This window comes from Psittacula echo (genome assembly GCF_963264785.1).
Source record: "Psittacula echo genome assembly, chromosome: 2".
Classification (NCBI taxonomy): domain Eukaryota; kingdom Metazoa; phylum Chordata; class Aves; order Psittaciformes; family Psittacidae; genus Psittacula; species Psittacula echo.
In genome coordinates, this window is record NC_137737.1 from 99,240,837 (window position 1) to 99,255,863 (window position 15,027).

At 39.4% G+C, this 15,027-nt stretch overlaps 1 protein-coding gene across 3 annotated transcripts in view; it reads right to left on the reverse strand.

Annotated features, from left to right (window-relative positions):
* Positions 1–5,486: 5,486 nt before the first annotated feature.
* The window catches only part of TSHZ1 (teashirt zinc finger homeobox 1), a 54,090-nt gene continuing 44,549 nt past the window's right edge, over positions 5,487–15,027 (reverse strand). The window contains exons 2-3 of one of the 3 annotated variants that reach the window (XM_080639320.1): positions 6,795–9,986; positions 5,487–5,901 (exon numbers count right to left, since the gene is read on the reverse strand). In XM_080639320.1, coding sequence (XP_080495446.1) covers positions 6,802–9,986 — 3,185 coding nt within the window. In that variant the 3' untranslated portion in view covers positions 5,487–5,901; positions 6,795–6,801. Of the gene's footprint in view, positions 9,987–15,027 lie in introns of all 3 variants that reach the window. The other 2 variants (XM_080639319.1, XM_080639321.1) reach the window with 2 other exon arrangements.

Sequence of the window (15,027 nt, forward strand, 5' to 3'; positions counted from 1 at the left end):
TGCCACAGCAGCCGAGGGCAGTTTTTCTTATTACAGAATAAAAGTGGCTTTTTCCAGTTTGGCTTAAATTGCTTCCAAAGTACTTTAGTCTAAATTGAAAAAAGTCCAGAATGAAAATGCCTAGCAAGTGACTTATACCAGTGAGAAAAGCCATTAATGAATCTCACCTCCTACCTACAATGGGTCTAGCTTTCCCTTGGAACATGGGATGAAGGGAAGTGATCTACTACACAACTTTTTCACCTTTTTAAGTACTAAGCAATGAGATGTCAAAGACCCTGCAGCCAAAGGGCAGTTTCAAGAGCTGCTCCTTGTGTTGCCAGGCGTAGCATATACTGCAGTGAAAAGGTGGTCTGAAAACGTAAAACTTTGTACCTCTTTATCAAGATCAAAATCACCTGCTATCCCATTTCTCTCCTTCACAGTCCACCTCAGACTGCTTGCGGAAGGATGGTGACTTCCAGAGCTGCTCTGCCAGTTTTCCTTGCTATGCTGAAGACTGGGGGGATAGAGGGGAGAAGAAGATGTTCTTAAGGCTGAGCCTGTAGCAGTGCTTCTGTGACAACAAATACAGTGTTACACATTGGAACCATGCAACCATGAACTGAGCCTAACCAGGACTTGTAAGAAGAAGATCAGTTTTTACAGAACATTGCTACTCAGAAATGCTCAGGGTAAACTATAATTTCTTTGCATGCTCCAATATGCTGTGCAGTACTTGCAGTACTGGGAGAAGAGTGGAAGGTGAAGGGTGCCATAAATTTTGGGTTTCTGTTAGCTGGGTTTTACTTCCAAAGGCAGTCTTTACAACAGTGGTCTCCATCAGCTGCCAAATGGTGGCAAATGGCACATGACCCATCCTGTTTGTCCACATCTGAAGACAATGCCCATTTCCAAGATACAGCAATGTATCCTGCCATTCAAAAATACAAACCTCATAATTTCAAGTAATTATTGAAATTATAGCAGGACTGACATCTGACTGCCGCACTATGCATGCTTGTGCATCCAAAATCCCTTGAAAGGCATGTCAAGGGGTAAAAACGGATTCTGAGCATGGCGATACAGAGTATGATATAACGAAACTGAAGTGCCAGCTAGCAGGTTAATGTGTTTTGACAAACTGATTTAGCACCCACCAGACCACTAGTGAATTTACTTGCAAGAAACTGCTTGCTCTTAGCTACTGGAACTTCCATCCCAGATTATATCCGTCTGAACTCAACTACTTATTCTGGTTATAAACTTTCTAGGGAGTAAGAACCTTTGCCTGAGAGCATGCTCTAGTGGCTAGACCTCAACCTGCTGGTCTGACCAGCTTTGGGCACCATTCCTGACTACACGATTTTTAGCCTTCTGCTTTCCAGAGCCCACCATCATGTGTGTCATTTTTTGGGTAGGAACTGTGGCTACCGCCCCACATTTGTACTTCATAGACAAGATCTAATACAAACTTCAGTTTGTACACACTCTAAGAAGAAGGCTTTGGACAAGTTGTTGTGTACCAGAATAGATGACTGCCACCTGCATGACCCTGATGGTTGGCCTGTGTTTGCCTAGTGCATCCCATCAGCTCTAAAGATTTCACGATGTGTGCAGTTCTGAGCAAATGAATCAGCTGTGGACTCCTACAAGAGTAGATGGGTTGCAGGCAACCAGGCTCCAACCCTCCTCCCTCAAGTGACCACAGGGCATTTAGCTGCAGGTGTCCTACATCTGACAAGCCTGGTCAGGACCCTGTCAGGCTTTAACCTGCACCTTCAGACAATGCTGACATTACTGCTCAGGACAGAAGTACAGTACACTGTCAATATATTGAATTTGTTCAGAATTACATTATACTGATGGTCAAGTCATTGTGCCCTAAACAATTTAGTTAGAGAAATGCTTCTTAAAAATGAATGAATAACGTTAACGTTTAATCCTCCCCTGGCACTTTTTATACTAAGAAGTTTACCTAGAAGCAAAACACATAAAAATCCTGATCACCTGGGCAGAGCTAATCAAATTTAAACTTTGCATTTTTTACAGGGAAGGGAACAAAGCAGAGGTAACAACTACAGTAGTCAGAATAAAAACATACTAGGCACGTTTTGACCATGCTGACTCTGATTCAACAGGTCACTAGATAATGCTGGAGTAGAAATGATGTAGAAAAAGGAATCGTCATAACAGAGTAACTGAAGCCTCTTACTCTCAGTTGGAAGGTCTATATCTTTCATTAATTATCACCTATTGGTTGTCTAAAAATAAACAGGTCCATTAGCCATGTATTGGAGTTTTCAGTTCTTTAGAACCTCCTAAACTATTCCAAAATCAGATTTGCTAGTCAAAAAAAACCCAAGCTAATGATGATGCTGGATAAAGAAGCATATTTCATAAATGATACTAACTGCAGGTAATCTGCATCACCTGAACAGTCTTGTAAAATACTGGGTTTTGCAACATACCCAGATTTGGTTATTGATATTTTCACTTGGCTACCATATCACCTTTCACTCAGAATAGCATCTTTCATCCTAAAATGCGGTCTCCCCACCTACCTGTAGGATGAAGGTGACTATACACAGTGCTGAAGAGAAACTATCCAAAGCCATATGAAACATTGAGAAGGAACTGGAACTGCAGAGAAAACAAAAATCTGGATGAATCTTCTTATCTAGATTAGTACCTGGCCAGTACCTTGGGGTTAGCATTCTATTCTCATACATGGGCAGAAAAGGACCCTGCTTTTAAATTTAAGTGAACAGATGGTGAAAACCTACTTCCTGCTACTTTCATGCTGGGAGAGTAACTCAATACTGCACCAGCCAGAAGACCGACACCTACAGAGCTGTGAGAACACTCCACATGGAAACTGGCCTCTCCTTGGAAATCTCCAAGCCAGGACCCCTGTCCTATTATTTAAAGAATATCACACACTCAAATTTGAGATGGCTTTGGAAATGGGAGACAGCAGCTGATACAGTGTGCCTTCATTAGTCTAATGCAAGATAATGTGTATATTTTTATGCCTTCATACTTAATTGCAATTGCATTTTAGTGGCTTCCGTGATAAGGACAGATTATGTTTGGTGTAATTATCACTCGTGTAACTACCCGGAGAAAGCCATAACGAAGTTACGTTGCAGAAGACATTAGTGAATATCCCACCAAATGCTATTAAAAAGACAAAAAAAAAAAAGCGTCATTTCATTCAGGACTAATGTCAGCAGTGCACAGATCTCTCAAATTTGCAGGTTTGCATCAGCTTCTAAAGAGCAATACAGAAAAGTGCACAGAAGCAGAAATCAAATCTGTGAAGCAAACAAACCAAGGTCTTCGCCCCTGCAAGCAGATGCAAGCAAACAAGTGAACACCAGCAACCTAATGCTGAAAAAAAAGTAGCTTTATACATCTTTGGAAAGAATCAGATATAACGCATTTTGAATACGTCACAAACAGGTACACAGGCTTACAGAGAGTACTATGGGTTTTATGGCTCTTACATCTCTTTTCTTCAAGACCTGTCCTGAAGTGCTATGTGGTCTCTTCCATTTAGTAGCTTTAGTAGCTACTTGCAGAATAGCACAAACTTACTTTTGCTGAAATCTTACAGAAATAAAGAAGAAATAAACCTGCAAGCCAATTTTGAGGAAAATAATAACTATGCTTTGAACTGTGCAATTATTTTTTTTAAGGATTTTTTTTTAATGGACATTTTTCAGAAATACAATATTAAACCCAAAGAATAAAGATCACATCGCTGGTAAGCATCATTTTGTTAAGCAAGTGAAACACTAGTCTCTCCAATTTTTCATCTACTTCATATTTCAGTCTTAGAAAATGTTACATCAGCACAGTCACCAGGTAAAGCTGCTAGTTTATTCTAAATGGACTTCCTTCAGACACTGGCACAGATGATGAGTGATTGTCCAATTCTGAAGCTATCAGAACTGAACGGATTTAGCAATGTCATAAACACCTCTCCAGGGAGTCACCTGGCGTTGAGAACTCACTTTACATGCCGTGTTTCGAGATCAGTTTTAATGGATTTACATTAGATACAAACCCACTTTAGAGCTATTATTTCTCCCTTTCAACCTTTTCACCTACTACTGCAATGTAGTACAGCATATGCTATAATCACATGTTTGCAGGCCCATGGTAAAGTAAACAAAACTTCAAAGGGTTATTATTTAAAGACTCTGTATTACAGCTGTAGGCCTGACTGTTATTCTTCCTCACCACCCCTTGGGCCCAAAGTACATAATCATCCAGTAATTGAACTGAAATGTCTAAATGGCAGGATCCCCTGAAGGACATAGGTAGTTAGCAGCGAGGAAAGTAAGGGACATTTAAAAAACCCCTCATGGCACTTTCCTGCACTACTTAGAAATACTGTGTAAATGTAACTGACCTGGACCTGCAGAAAACCTTGCAGAAAACAGAACAACGCACGGATATTTCTGGGGTTATAACTAAAGATTAAACGTAGAACTGCTCTGTACCAGGAAGCAAAGATCTTACCTTTAAAATCCTTTCAGAAGAATTGAGAAGGAACAGAAACATACATATGTACATAGAAGCATATACAACACCATAGTATCACTAATACTATGTGAAGGCAAACCCCTCTAGGTCCTCATATTTAATAGCCCCTCCAAAAACTGTAATGGATAGCAGATCCCAGGCTTTCATCCTCTGTAACTGTCAAAGCACTCACGAGATAGATTAGTGAAGGCTCTGACAGCTCTCTTTTACATTCTAAATGACATCTGCATTCAACAGAACAGAAATAAAGATTAAGGGAAACACCTGATATGATAGCACTCAGCTTACCTCAAAATGCAATATTTAAAAAGAACAGAGAAACACAGGTCTGCCTTCTTGTACTGTAAGTAAAAACTGGTGTCAAAGCCTCAGAGGTCTTCACCGCTGCCAGAAAGGCAAGAACCGCAGCATTCAACAGACTGCAGGGGCAGAAGCCACAGCCTCTGACTGTGTAACTGCTGGAATCAAAAGGTGTTTTGCCTGAGAAGGAAGGGAGGAGACGGTCTTTGAACACACACAGAAAATGGCTACGGGTACAGTCATACAGCATAGGAAAATTAACTTGGCTGAAACCTTTGCAGCCCTTCTCGTACTTCAGTGATGAGCAGAATGCCCGTCGCTAATTGATGGTGCCCCACTGATCCCGTACCTTTCACAGTACGTACCTACTGCAAATCTCTTTTAAAAGGTTATTAGTATTGCGGCTTCAAACGAAACACGTCAGCATACAGATCACGAGAGATTATTTCAAACAGATTTTTGCTGGTTGATTACATAAACGATGCCTCTTATTGCTGGAATAACACCTCAAAGGCAATATAATGACGACATGACAATGTATGTAAATCAAGAACTGCATGTGGGTTTATTTTACACTTGAGAAAACAGTGGATTTAATTGTGTGAACCAAAATGTACTGTACAATATTAATGATAAAACATCAAAATGTATAATTCATAGTGCATTGCTTGCTTTATTTTTATTTATTTATTTTTTTGTCAGATAGTTCCTTTAAGTACATGCATCTGGAAAGATGCAGGTGCCAGTAAAATTCCTCTATTTATATCAAGCTGCAGGAACTAAATTTTATTCAAAAAGTGTGGTTTTACATTATATACACAGAAATTGAATATAAAATGACAATATAAAAAGTTAAAAGAGAAAGCATACAGCCAGAAGGTACAAAGAAAGTTGAACAGTTTAAAATGGTACGATAGATAACACGTATTTTTTTAAGCTGATGCTGGCAATTTACAAGAAACAGAATCCAACATTTGCCCCATTTTTTTTTTTGTTTTCATTTACCAATGCAGCACACTATAGAAAGGTCAGCTTGTACCAAAGCTTAACACTTGAAATAACTATAAACTGCAGTATTTTACAGGAAAAAAAAAAAAAAAGGACAAAAAAAAAAAAGAAGAAAGAAAGAAAAGAGCATTTTTACACTTGTTTTAAATAACAGCTTGCATACTTTTATTTTTTTCTTGCCAAAAAGTGGCAACTCTCAGCATCCGGAGGGTTTGGGCATAGTGGCAACTCGGTTTGCTTTTTTTTTTAATTATTATTTAACTTATACAGTTGTGGCTTCCTAACACCTTGGGTACTACACAGCTCTCCTTCTTCCAAGCACTGCATGCACAATTTCTTCACAAACCAGTTCTGCATTTAAAAAAAAAAAAAAAAAAAAAAAAAAAAAGCTCATTCATTAAAAAAAAAATAAGTTCTGCTTCTGACAAAGCTTTTATTTGAATGAAATGCCTTTAAGCCTTTTGTTTTGTTTTTCCTTATTTACTTATTTAGTCACTGGGAAAGGCACAGAAATGCTATTACAGTTCTCCGAGGGTTAAAACTTGACACTACCAGGTTCTGTGACCTTTATTGTCATGGCAACTTTGTAATTTTAGGATGTCTCTTTATCATTGTTCTTTGTGTCTTTCTTTACGGCTAAATTAATGTCTCTCAATAGTGTCTCCCACTATATTCTACAAAAGATAGCTTAACATCAAGGACAGATGTTGAAAATAAAGGTCAGACTTCGACTCACAAAAAATAAAAACAGAAACAAAAAATAACCATGCACAGATCAGACAAAGAGCATATAAATATAACTACAAAATAAGTGTAAGAAAAACCAAGGTCCAGATAGGCAGTTCAGCAACAAAAGTAAGACTGATTTCAGAGGCTCAGGTCAGGCCTAGTGCAGTACTATGAAGAAGTTTAGTGCAATGTTCCTGTGGTCACTTGCATACCTGGCTGCTTACCTGGACGCTATTGTTTTTCTAACTCAGTTACATAGATCAGATGGTCCTCTGGGGACTTGCCATGTGTTTTACTAAGGTGCAGTTTGACTGCATGCTTGCTTGCAAAAGTTCGGTTACAGAGCTTACACTGGAATGTGGAGCCTAAGTCCTCCTCGGCAATTCCAAGTGAGCCCAAAGTCTTGTTTGCGAGGACTTTTGACACATTCTGCTGTTCTTGAATCTGATTAAGTGGCAACTTTGACAGATCCTTCAAACTAAACCCTAGGTGTGTCTCTAAGTGACTTATGTATGTAGAAGCAGTCCTGAACTGAGAGGCACAATCATTGCAAAAGAAAACAGGATGTCCTGTGTCCAAGTTCTTTAAAAATTTAGTTCCACCTGTCCTCCTTAACTGATACTTCACATTGGCCAGCCAGTGGCTAATTGTGGTCATGGAAAGACCAGTAAACTTAGAGATGTGTACCCGCTCTTGAGGACCTAAGTCCGACATAATGTATTTGCCTTCTGGGGTCTCCCTCAAGCTGGAAGCAAACTGGGCTTGAAGGATCAGAAGATGCTGAGGGTTCCAGTTGGACTGTCTGCCCTTCCTCTTGTGTACTGGTGACAGTTCATCGAGAGCTTCCTCAAAACTGCTCCCGTCAGCATCAGACTTCTCTGACACGGTAGATGGAGTTGAAGACTTGGGTGTCAAACGCCCGGTGAGGTTCTTCACCATATCGGAAATATCCAGCAGGGCACTCTCCCTTAGCGGGGATGAGGCAGAGTCAGCCACGCTGGAAACAAGAGGTTTGTTTTTGGACTTGGTTAGATCAATAGGCTGATCACTGTTCTCATAATAATACCGGTCAATGGCATCAGCCTGCTTGACCGGAGTGGTTGGGTAAATGGGTTTGTCCAACATGCTGTTGCTAATTTTGTACAGCATGGCCAAAGGGTCCAGAGAGGGGCTTACTGGCTTAGAAATTTTGCCTAAGTGGGTATTCATAATGGACTGTAAAGCACTCAATGGATTAATGAAGGATGGCTCAGGTGAATGATCTGTGATGATTCCTAAATTGTTACAGCCATTTGCAACCTTTGTTTTAAGTGGTTCTGTACCATTTGGAGTATGTGCTTCTGCTGGCCTGTCCTTTTTGACCTTCTGAACGTCTGCCTCAGAGCTCTTCTTCTGGTGCTGTTTGCTATTTATTTCTTCTGCTTTTGGGAAGTCCTTGTTTTCCTTAGCAGCAGGTGACATGGGTTTGACTGGAGAACTCTTGTCTTTCTCCAAAGGCTTTTCTTCCTTCTTCACGTTGATTTTACCTGTAACTTTCTCCACTAGTTCTTCCATAGCGGATACATTGCTCTTGTGAGGTGGGGGTGTGAGATTGCCTGGGGAATGGATGAGTGCATTGTGTTCTGACGACAGCGATTTTACACTGCTTGCATAAGATGGCTGCATTTGAACGCTCTGCACTGCAGGCTGAAGGGGTTTGACTGTTCCCGGGAGCTGGTAAGCTGCATGAATACTGGGATATCCTCCCCAGGAAGGGGCTCCATTCTGAGCTTTGCTGATAGCTGTTGTCACTGTGTTCTCCAAGGATTTCAATATGTCTATGCCACCTTTAGGACTATCATCTAGGTCCTCCTCTCTGAGGTACTGATACAAAGTTGTTGGCTCAAATTTCTCTGTAGAGTCCTCGTTCTCTTCTTTAATCTTTTTCTCTGTCTCACTGACCACCACCTTTTCCTTCTCTAGGTCTTTCTTCTCCTCCGAGTTTGTGGAGCCCGCAGGGGAATCGGGCTGCTTTTTAATGTTGGAGGCTGGTAGCCTTGTGTGGGTGGTGGGTGGAAGAGGTATAGACTGTATCTTCTCTTCCACCACAGGGTCCAATACTAGCTGTTTGCCTTTTTTGGAAGCAGAATTGGTCACCTTCAAGAAATGACCCGTGACCATCATGTGAGCAGTGAGCTGCTGCAAAGTGTCATGGGAACTGCCACATTCCATGCACTTCAGTATCTGGGCTTTCCGTGCCTCGAACTGCCAAGTATAGCTAGCACCATTTTGATAGCCATAGCGGTTGTTTGGAGTCACATAGGGATTGGCAGTTTTCTGATCCTTTGCAGACTCACCCAGTGAAGCTTCTGCAGTGATCCCTGCTGGCTCAGGTGAACAAGGTGAAGCTAAATCCTGAAGTGCTCGCTTTTTTGTAGAAGGGACCAATTTAGTGATGGCTGGTACTGGCTCCTTCAGAGGCACTTTCTGGTAATGCTTTGTTTTTATCATATGGACGCTGAGGTCTTGCAAAGACTCAAACGAATGCCCACAGTACATGCACTTCAGCACTTTCTGAGCATCCTCTTTGCCTTCCATTTCCATAAGTGATCGTTTTCTAGGCTTTGACCACCGTTTGGTCTTATCAGCTTCTTTATCTCTGTTGTCGTCACGGTAATGTCCAGTTTCATTCATGTGCACCGTTAGCTCCACCAGTGTGTCATAGGCTGCACTGCAGTCTTTGCATCGGAACTTGCTAGCACCGGTGAACACAGACCCATAAAGTTTATTGTTTTGCCGGTAAAGCTGTACTGTGCTGAAAAGACTAGGTTCTGGGAGAAGTCCATATGAAGAGGTCTGCTGCAGAGTTTTAGCTAATGCAGCTTGGTGCCAGTCATAACCTGAGCCACCGCTGTTACTATTACTGTTACTAGTATTACTGGTACTTGTACTGGTACTAGTGTTGGTACTGGTAGTACTAGCACTCTGGGAATTGGCATTGGTGTCAGTACTGGTGGTGTTTTCATTCTGGCTGATTCCATTGTTGCTGGTGGTTGGATTGGATTTCTTTAAGTCCAAAGCTAAACTGGACCAGCAAGTCTCTGAAAGCAAATTTGCATACACAGCTTTTATTTGTGCCAAGCTGTCCTGTGGATAGGAAACATTGTCTGTGCACTGAGGATCCTCTTTCTCTTCTTTGGAGGAAGTGCTTTTGAAATGGGCCAGCTGATCGCTGTTTTCACTAAATGGTGAACCATAGCCTGCATCCTGATTAGTAGCAGTGCTGACTGGGGAGTTCTGGTAGCTTTGAGCCTCTTTGATCTCCGCTTCGTCATTGCACAAATATTCATTCTCCTGGATGTCCAGAGACAGCCCATCATCTTCCACGCTGTCTTCATCTATTTCTGCTGCTTTCAATTCCTCCTCAGGAACATATGCTAAAATACAGGAAGGGAGATGGGGGAAAAAACAAGACAAAGTTATCGAACACACATATTTTACATTGCTGCTGTCTTCTGTACTAAAAGTAGTAAACATAAAGACAAATTTTGGAGATACATCCAGAAACCAAACTCATCATCACTCACATACTCCACGAAAAAATCCACATACTCTGTCCTGGTTATGGTTTGCTACCAGTGCTACTTAAGAATAACTTTGACTTCAGCAGTAAAATACGTGCCACGATCACAGTAGATACCATAATATCAAACCCAAAATCAAACTAAGAGCTTATTAAACCAGTTTTTATCAGCTTAAAAAATGGCCTGGCACTGAGCTACATTTACTGCACTACGTATGCACAACACATTGCAGCTGACCTGTACCCCGCAGAACTAGGTACTCAGAATCACTGCCTTGACCAACTTCATCTCGTCAGTACTGTCTTTTATGGCAAACTGGCTTTAGCTAAAGCTTCAAGGGCCATTTCTGTGTCACTGACTCTAATGGAGCTATACGAGGCAAGTGTTTCAGGTCAGCTGTTTCAGGGTCTTCTGGAGTCTGGCTGTACTGGGTCCATCTGAGAGCAAAGCAGCTTTCATTTTCACAAGGTGAAAAGAGAAGCGAGACAATGATTGTTTTCTGAAATGGCTGAGATATACTTTGCCTCCTGTTGTGATCTGATTTGGGTCCTGCATTTACCAGTTTGAAAACAGCAGTCAGAAACTAAAAGTAAATGCTAGAGACTAATTTTTAGAAGAAACAATCAAAAATAATTAGACCTTCCTCCCAGATTGATTATTGGTCTATGGTAAATATAAAACTTTGCTATTGTATTGCTGCCTGATGAAACCATATAATCTTACCATATTATGTATTTATCTATATCAAACTATTTTTTAAACTAGCAAATGTGATATCTGTGAGCAGATGGCCATTACATCAAAACACATTTACTCCAAGGGCCTAATTCACAGAAGTGGCTTACATGCACCTAAGTGATAAATGTACACTTTCATCACAAAGCAGAAAACATACTTGTACACATTTCCCTTCCATTCTGTAAAAGAAGCTTAAAAAAAAATTACAATGATAATGGAATGTGGATCATTTATAAGCATGTCAAGGTAGAAAACATGGCTTGTGAATAATTTTCAGTAATCAAATTAAAAAATGCCTCTTTGTCAGGTGAACTGTGAAGGAAGTGATGCTGAAATGTGGCTCATGTCCTTCCATGGTACAATACTGAAAGAAAGCCAGAAAAAGAGGTGCTTCTGCTCCTATGTGATATAAAGAAAATACATATTATCACGTTAACAAAGCTGAGGTCCTCTTCAACTGGGGGGAGCATAACTGCACATTGAGCTCCTTTTTGCACACAGTTGCTAATATATTCTGAAACTTCTTTTCCAAAAAATAATCTTCCTTCATTGTGCTACGAAAATTCTTCGAAACACTTTGTTTTTTAAGTAACAATATTACGGCTGTTACCACATTCTGTATTTACCTTTGCAATTCATTCTCAATGCAGCCCCTAACTACTCCAGTGTGATCTTTTAAGATAAAGCAGGAAAGCAGTCCACCTAGTACTGGGGTAGTGGTGAACCTTAGGATGCCTGCTGCATCTTTCATCTGTCCTCTACATGTCCAGCCTTTTCAGAAGACAATTTGATCTTTTTGTTTTTAAAGAAAAGTATTAAGCAGGGCCCAATTCCTTACAGATGCATCTGACTCAGTTGTTTGCTAAGATATTTAAAAGCACTGGTGAGTACCAAGCACAATAGAAGTCACTATAAAAATCATCCTGGAGCCAAAGGCCAGGAAGATGCCAGAAAAGCCTTGTAAAAGCAGAAAAAAGTTGTTCTTAAAAATGCATTTAGTCCCTAAAATGAAGACTAAAATACAGGAATACTAAAAGAACTAAGAAGCCAGTCAGCTTCTCAGTCTTGCAGTAATGGTGTTATTGAAATACACTGCTGGTATATGAGCATGGTACTACCACTGCAGTTCTGAACTCCAGGCATATCAGTAGGATTCACTCTCACAGCTACTGTCTTAGCTGCCCCGTTAAAGACACCTGTTTCCAGTCATTTCTCACAGAAAAAGACAATAGATTTTTAAGTTTCAGAAAAGTAAAGAACAGTTATAGAAGAATATGGCTTCTGATTCTGAAATTACTTCTAAATAAAAAAATTTTTAAAAGAAAAAAAACCAACTCAGAGGCCTAAAGTGCATAAAAATGCACAGTTGCCATCTGGCATTTTTATTTAAAAAAAAAAGAAAACTTAGTAATGATGAGCAGACAGTCACCAAGTAGAAGCTGCAAACCGAGGAGGCCTGCATTCTGAGCTTTCATGAACTGCTGTCTTCTTACTAACCCCAGTGGAGCCATGCCAATTTTCTCTAATTTTCACATCCCAATATTTTTAATAAATAGATGTAAGAAACTGTTGTAAGATGATGAATGTTGCTATAGTTGATACAGCATTTTGTAAGAATCCATGTGAACTATCTGCTCACATCTCTTTACTTGATTCTAAATTGCATAAATATGCATTTTTATAATTGCTATATATAACCATCTAAATATCTGATTAAGAAGAAACTCTAGTTGAGCCTCTGCCCTAGCTTTTATTTTCCTTTACTTATCTATGATGGTGTGTTTTTCTCTACCCTTGAATTTTTGCACTTTACCATAAAAATAAAAGGAGCTAAACCACACAAGAAACGTTAAAAACTACATGAAAGGCCAGTGTTAAACTGTCAAAGCAAAGAAACTGAGTGTTAGGGTGAAATATCCATCTTTCACTCCTTTCCTAGTCTTAGGTTCTGCTGAGATTACTACATGATTGAATTCACTCCCTTACCAATATATACTGCAATAGAAGAGTTAAGAATGTACGCCTGGCCCAGACTCTGATTTTCTATGATTTCAGAATTGAAGCCAGATTCTAGTGAAAAAAAAAAAAAAAAGAATTTACATGATGTGCACACCCACATGTCTGTGCAGTTGTTATCTGAAGTAACACAAAGAAACAATTCTTCTTAACCGAAAAGAGTAATTTATCTGAAATGTTTAATTTCTATCACTGCAACCATCAAGATTTTATTTAAGTCCTTTAGTTACCACAAGATACATACAATACCTTTTCATTCAAGACTACTAATGTTTATAAGACGAATAGCAGCCCACTGAACATATGGTATTTTGCAAGGTCAGTGCAATTCTCTAACTGAAAGTGTTTCTGGTAACGGTAGTTTAGAAGCATACAAAATCAAGAATGTTGATTTCTAAAAACATGTATGTTTTACTAAAATTCTCACAGAAATTTGACAAGTAAGTAAGCTTCAGATTTTTAACATAGCAAAAATATTCCTATTAGAATTAATTGCAGAGACAAGTAATATTACTCTAAGTCAAATAAAAGTGTGAGATGTTCAGATTCTCCCCCTAAATTATAATAGGTACATCAACAGACAGGTTTCAGACAGCGTATCCTTCTGTGACTAAGAAACTCTCAGCAATCTTCTCCATATATTCCTGCATTTGCAAAAACACTGCTGGTTTACACGAGTCCTGAAACCACACAAAAATACCAGGCGCAGATAAAAGCAGTGATCCTCCTCACCAAAAAGCTATATCCAAAGATGAAGAAATTACAGAACATAATGTCAGCTTTTCTTTTCCTTCTCACTTGTGCATGCACAGACTCAGGCAAACGCACAGTCCAAAAAGGGGAAAAAGCTTCAAATTCAAGACAACTAAAAATTAGGGGGAGCAGTCTGTATTTCTTAAGTCTTGCTATTATTTTTTGCCTATAAAATGTGCCTTCTGGATGCCAATGCTTCCCCATAGATACACTGTCATCTTTGAGCAGTGTTAAAAAGCTGTGCATTCTAATCTAAGTGGACATAAGAAGCTATATATTGTACATGTGAGTAGCACAGCACATTGTGTTTGCTTCAGTGAGAATATTTATACTATAAAATACACATCCATTGTTTGAAAAAGCAGAGAGAGATCTGAAATGTAAGGATGTAGTTAAAAATATAAATATTCTCACATAAACCCTTTTGTAACTTCGGACCGGTGCTTTTGAAGGAATCTATCTCTGTGGAGGTATTCTTTTCCATTCAAAAAGGGATTCAGCATTTAATACATTATTTTGAAAAGGACAAAAAGTAACGGTTGTATTTGTAACAGTCTACAAAATTAAATGTAGCAAACTCTTCAAGACCTGATTTTAAATCCTCCAAATAAATAAATTATTTATTTGAAGAAATTTGAGAAGAAACACCTCAATATTGAGGGCCACAAGTCAGTAAAGCAATTGAATACTGAAATAATTTTTACTGAAATACGTATTTCATAGTTTCAACAAATAGGGATGGGTTTAAGTTTGAAATTCTTCACTAAATCAGGGCCTACTCTGGGACTAAACAATAGTGGCACAATGTGAATGTTCACCATTCTTGAATAGATGTATTTCCACAGCTCCTAATATTTACCCAGCCAACAGGAGACAGCAGCTGCAGAAGTCTTCACAGCCCACACTGTCACCTTGCACAAACTGCACTCTAGGCTGAGGATGACTTCCACTGCACACAAGAACACATTCCAATCTTGGGCAAAAAAAGGATGGATAGAGACTACAACCTATAGCCACACACCTCCCTCATTACAGAAAAATGAGAGGGAGACGGAAAAAAACATTTACAGATAGGTTTCCAGAATACAGTCATAAGAGTTTTACAAAAGAATCAAAAATCTCACATAGTGAGAGGTTAAAATGCCCGCTGGAAGATTTGTGAATTTTCTGTATTAGTATATACCAATGTTCATACAAAATTCTGGCACAGATGCTACAAATCTGTATGTGTGTTTGTATTACGTTGTCACTACAGTGGAAAAATATGGCTTAGTTACAACAATGGCTAAGAAGCAGCACAGACTATCAGACAACCAAATAACCTTACTAGAGTGGCTTGAGTCTTTCATTTCTAATTGCAGCAAAATGAGGGGCAAAATACTAGAAA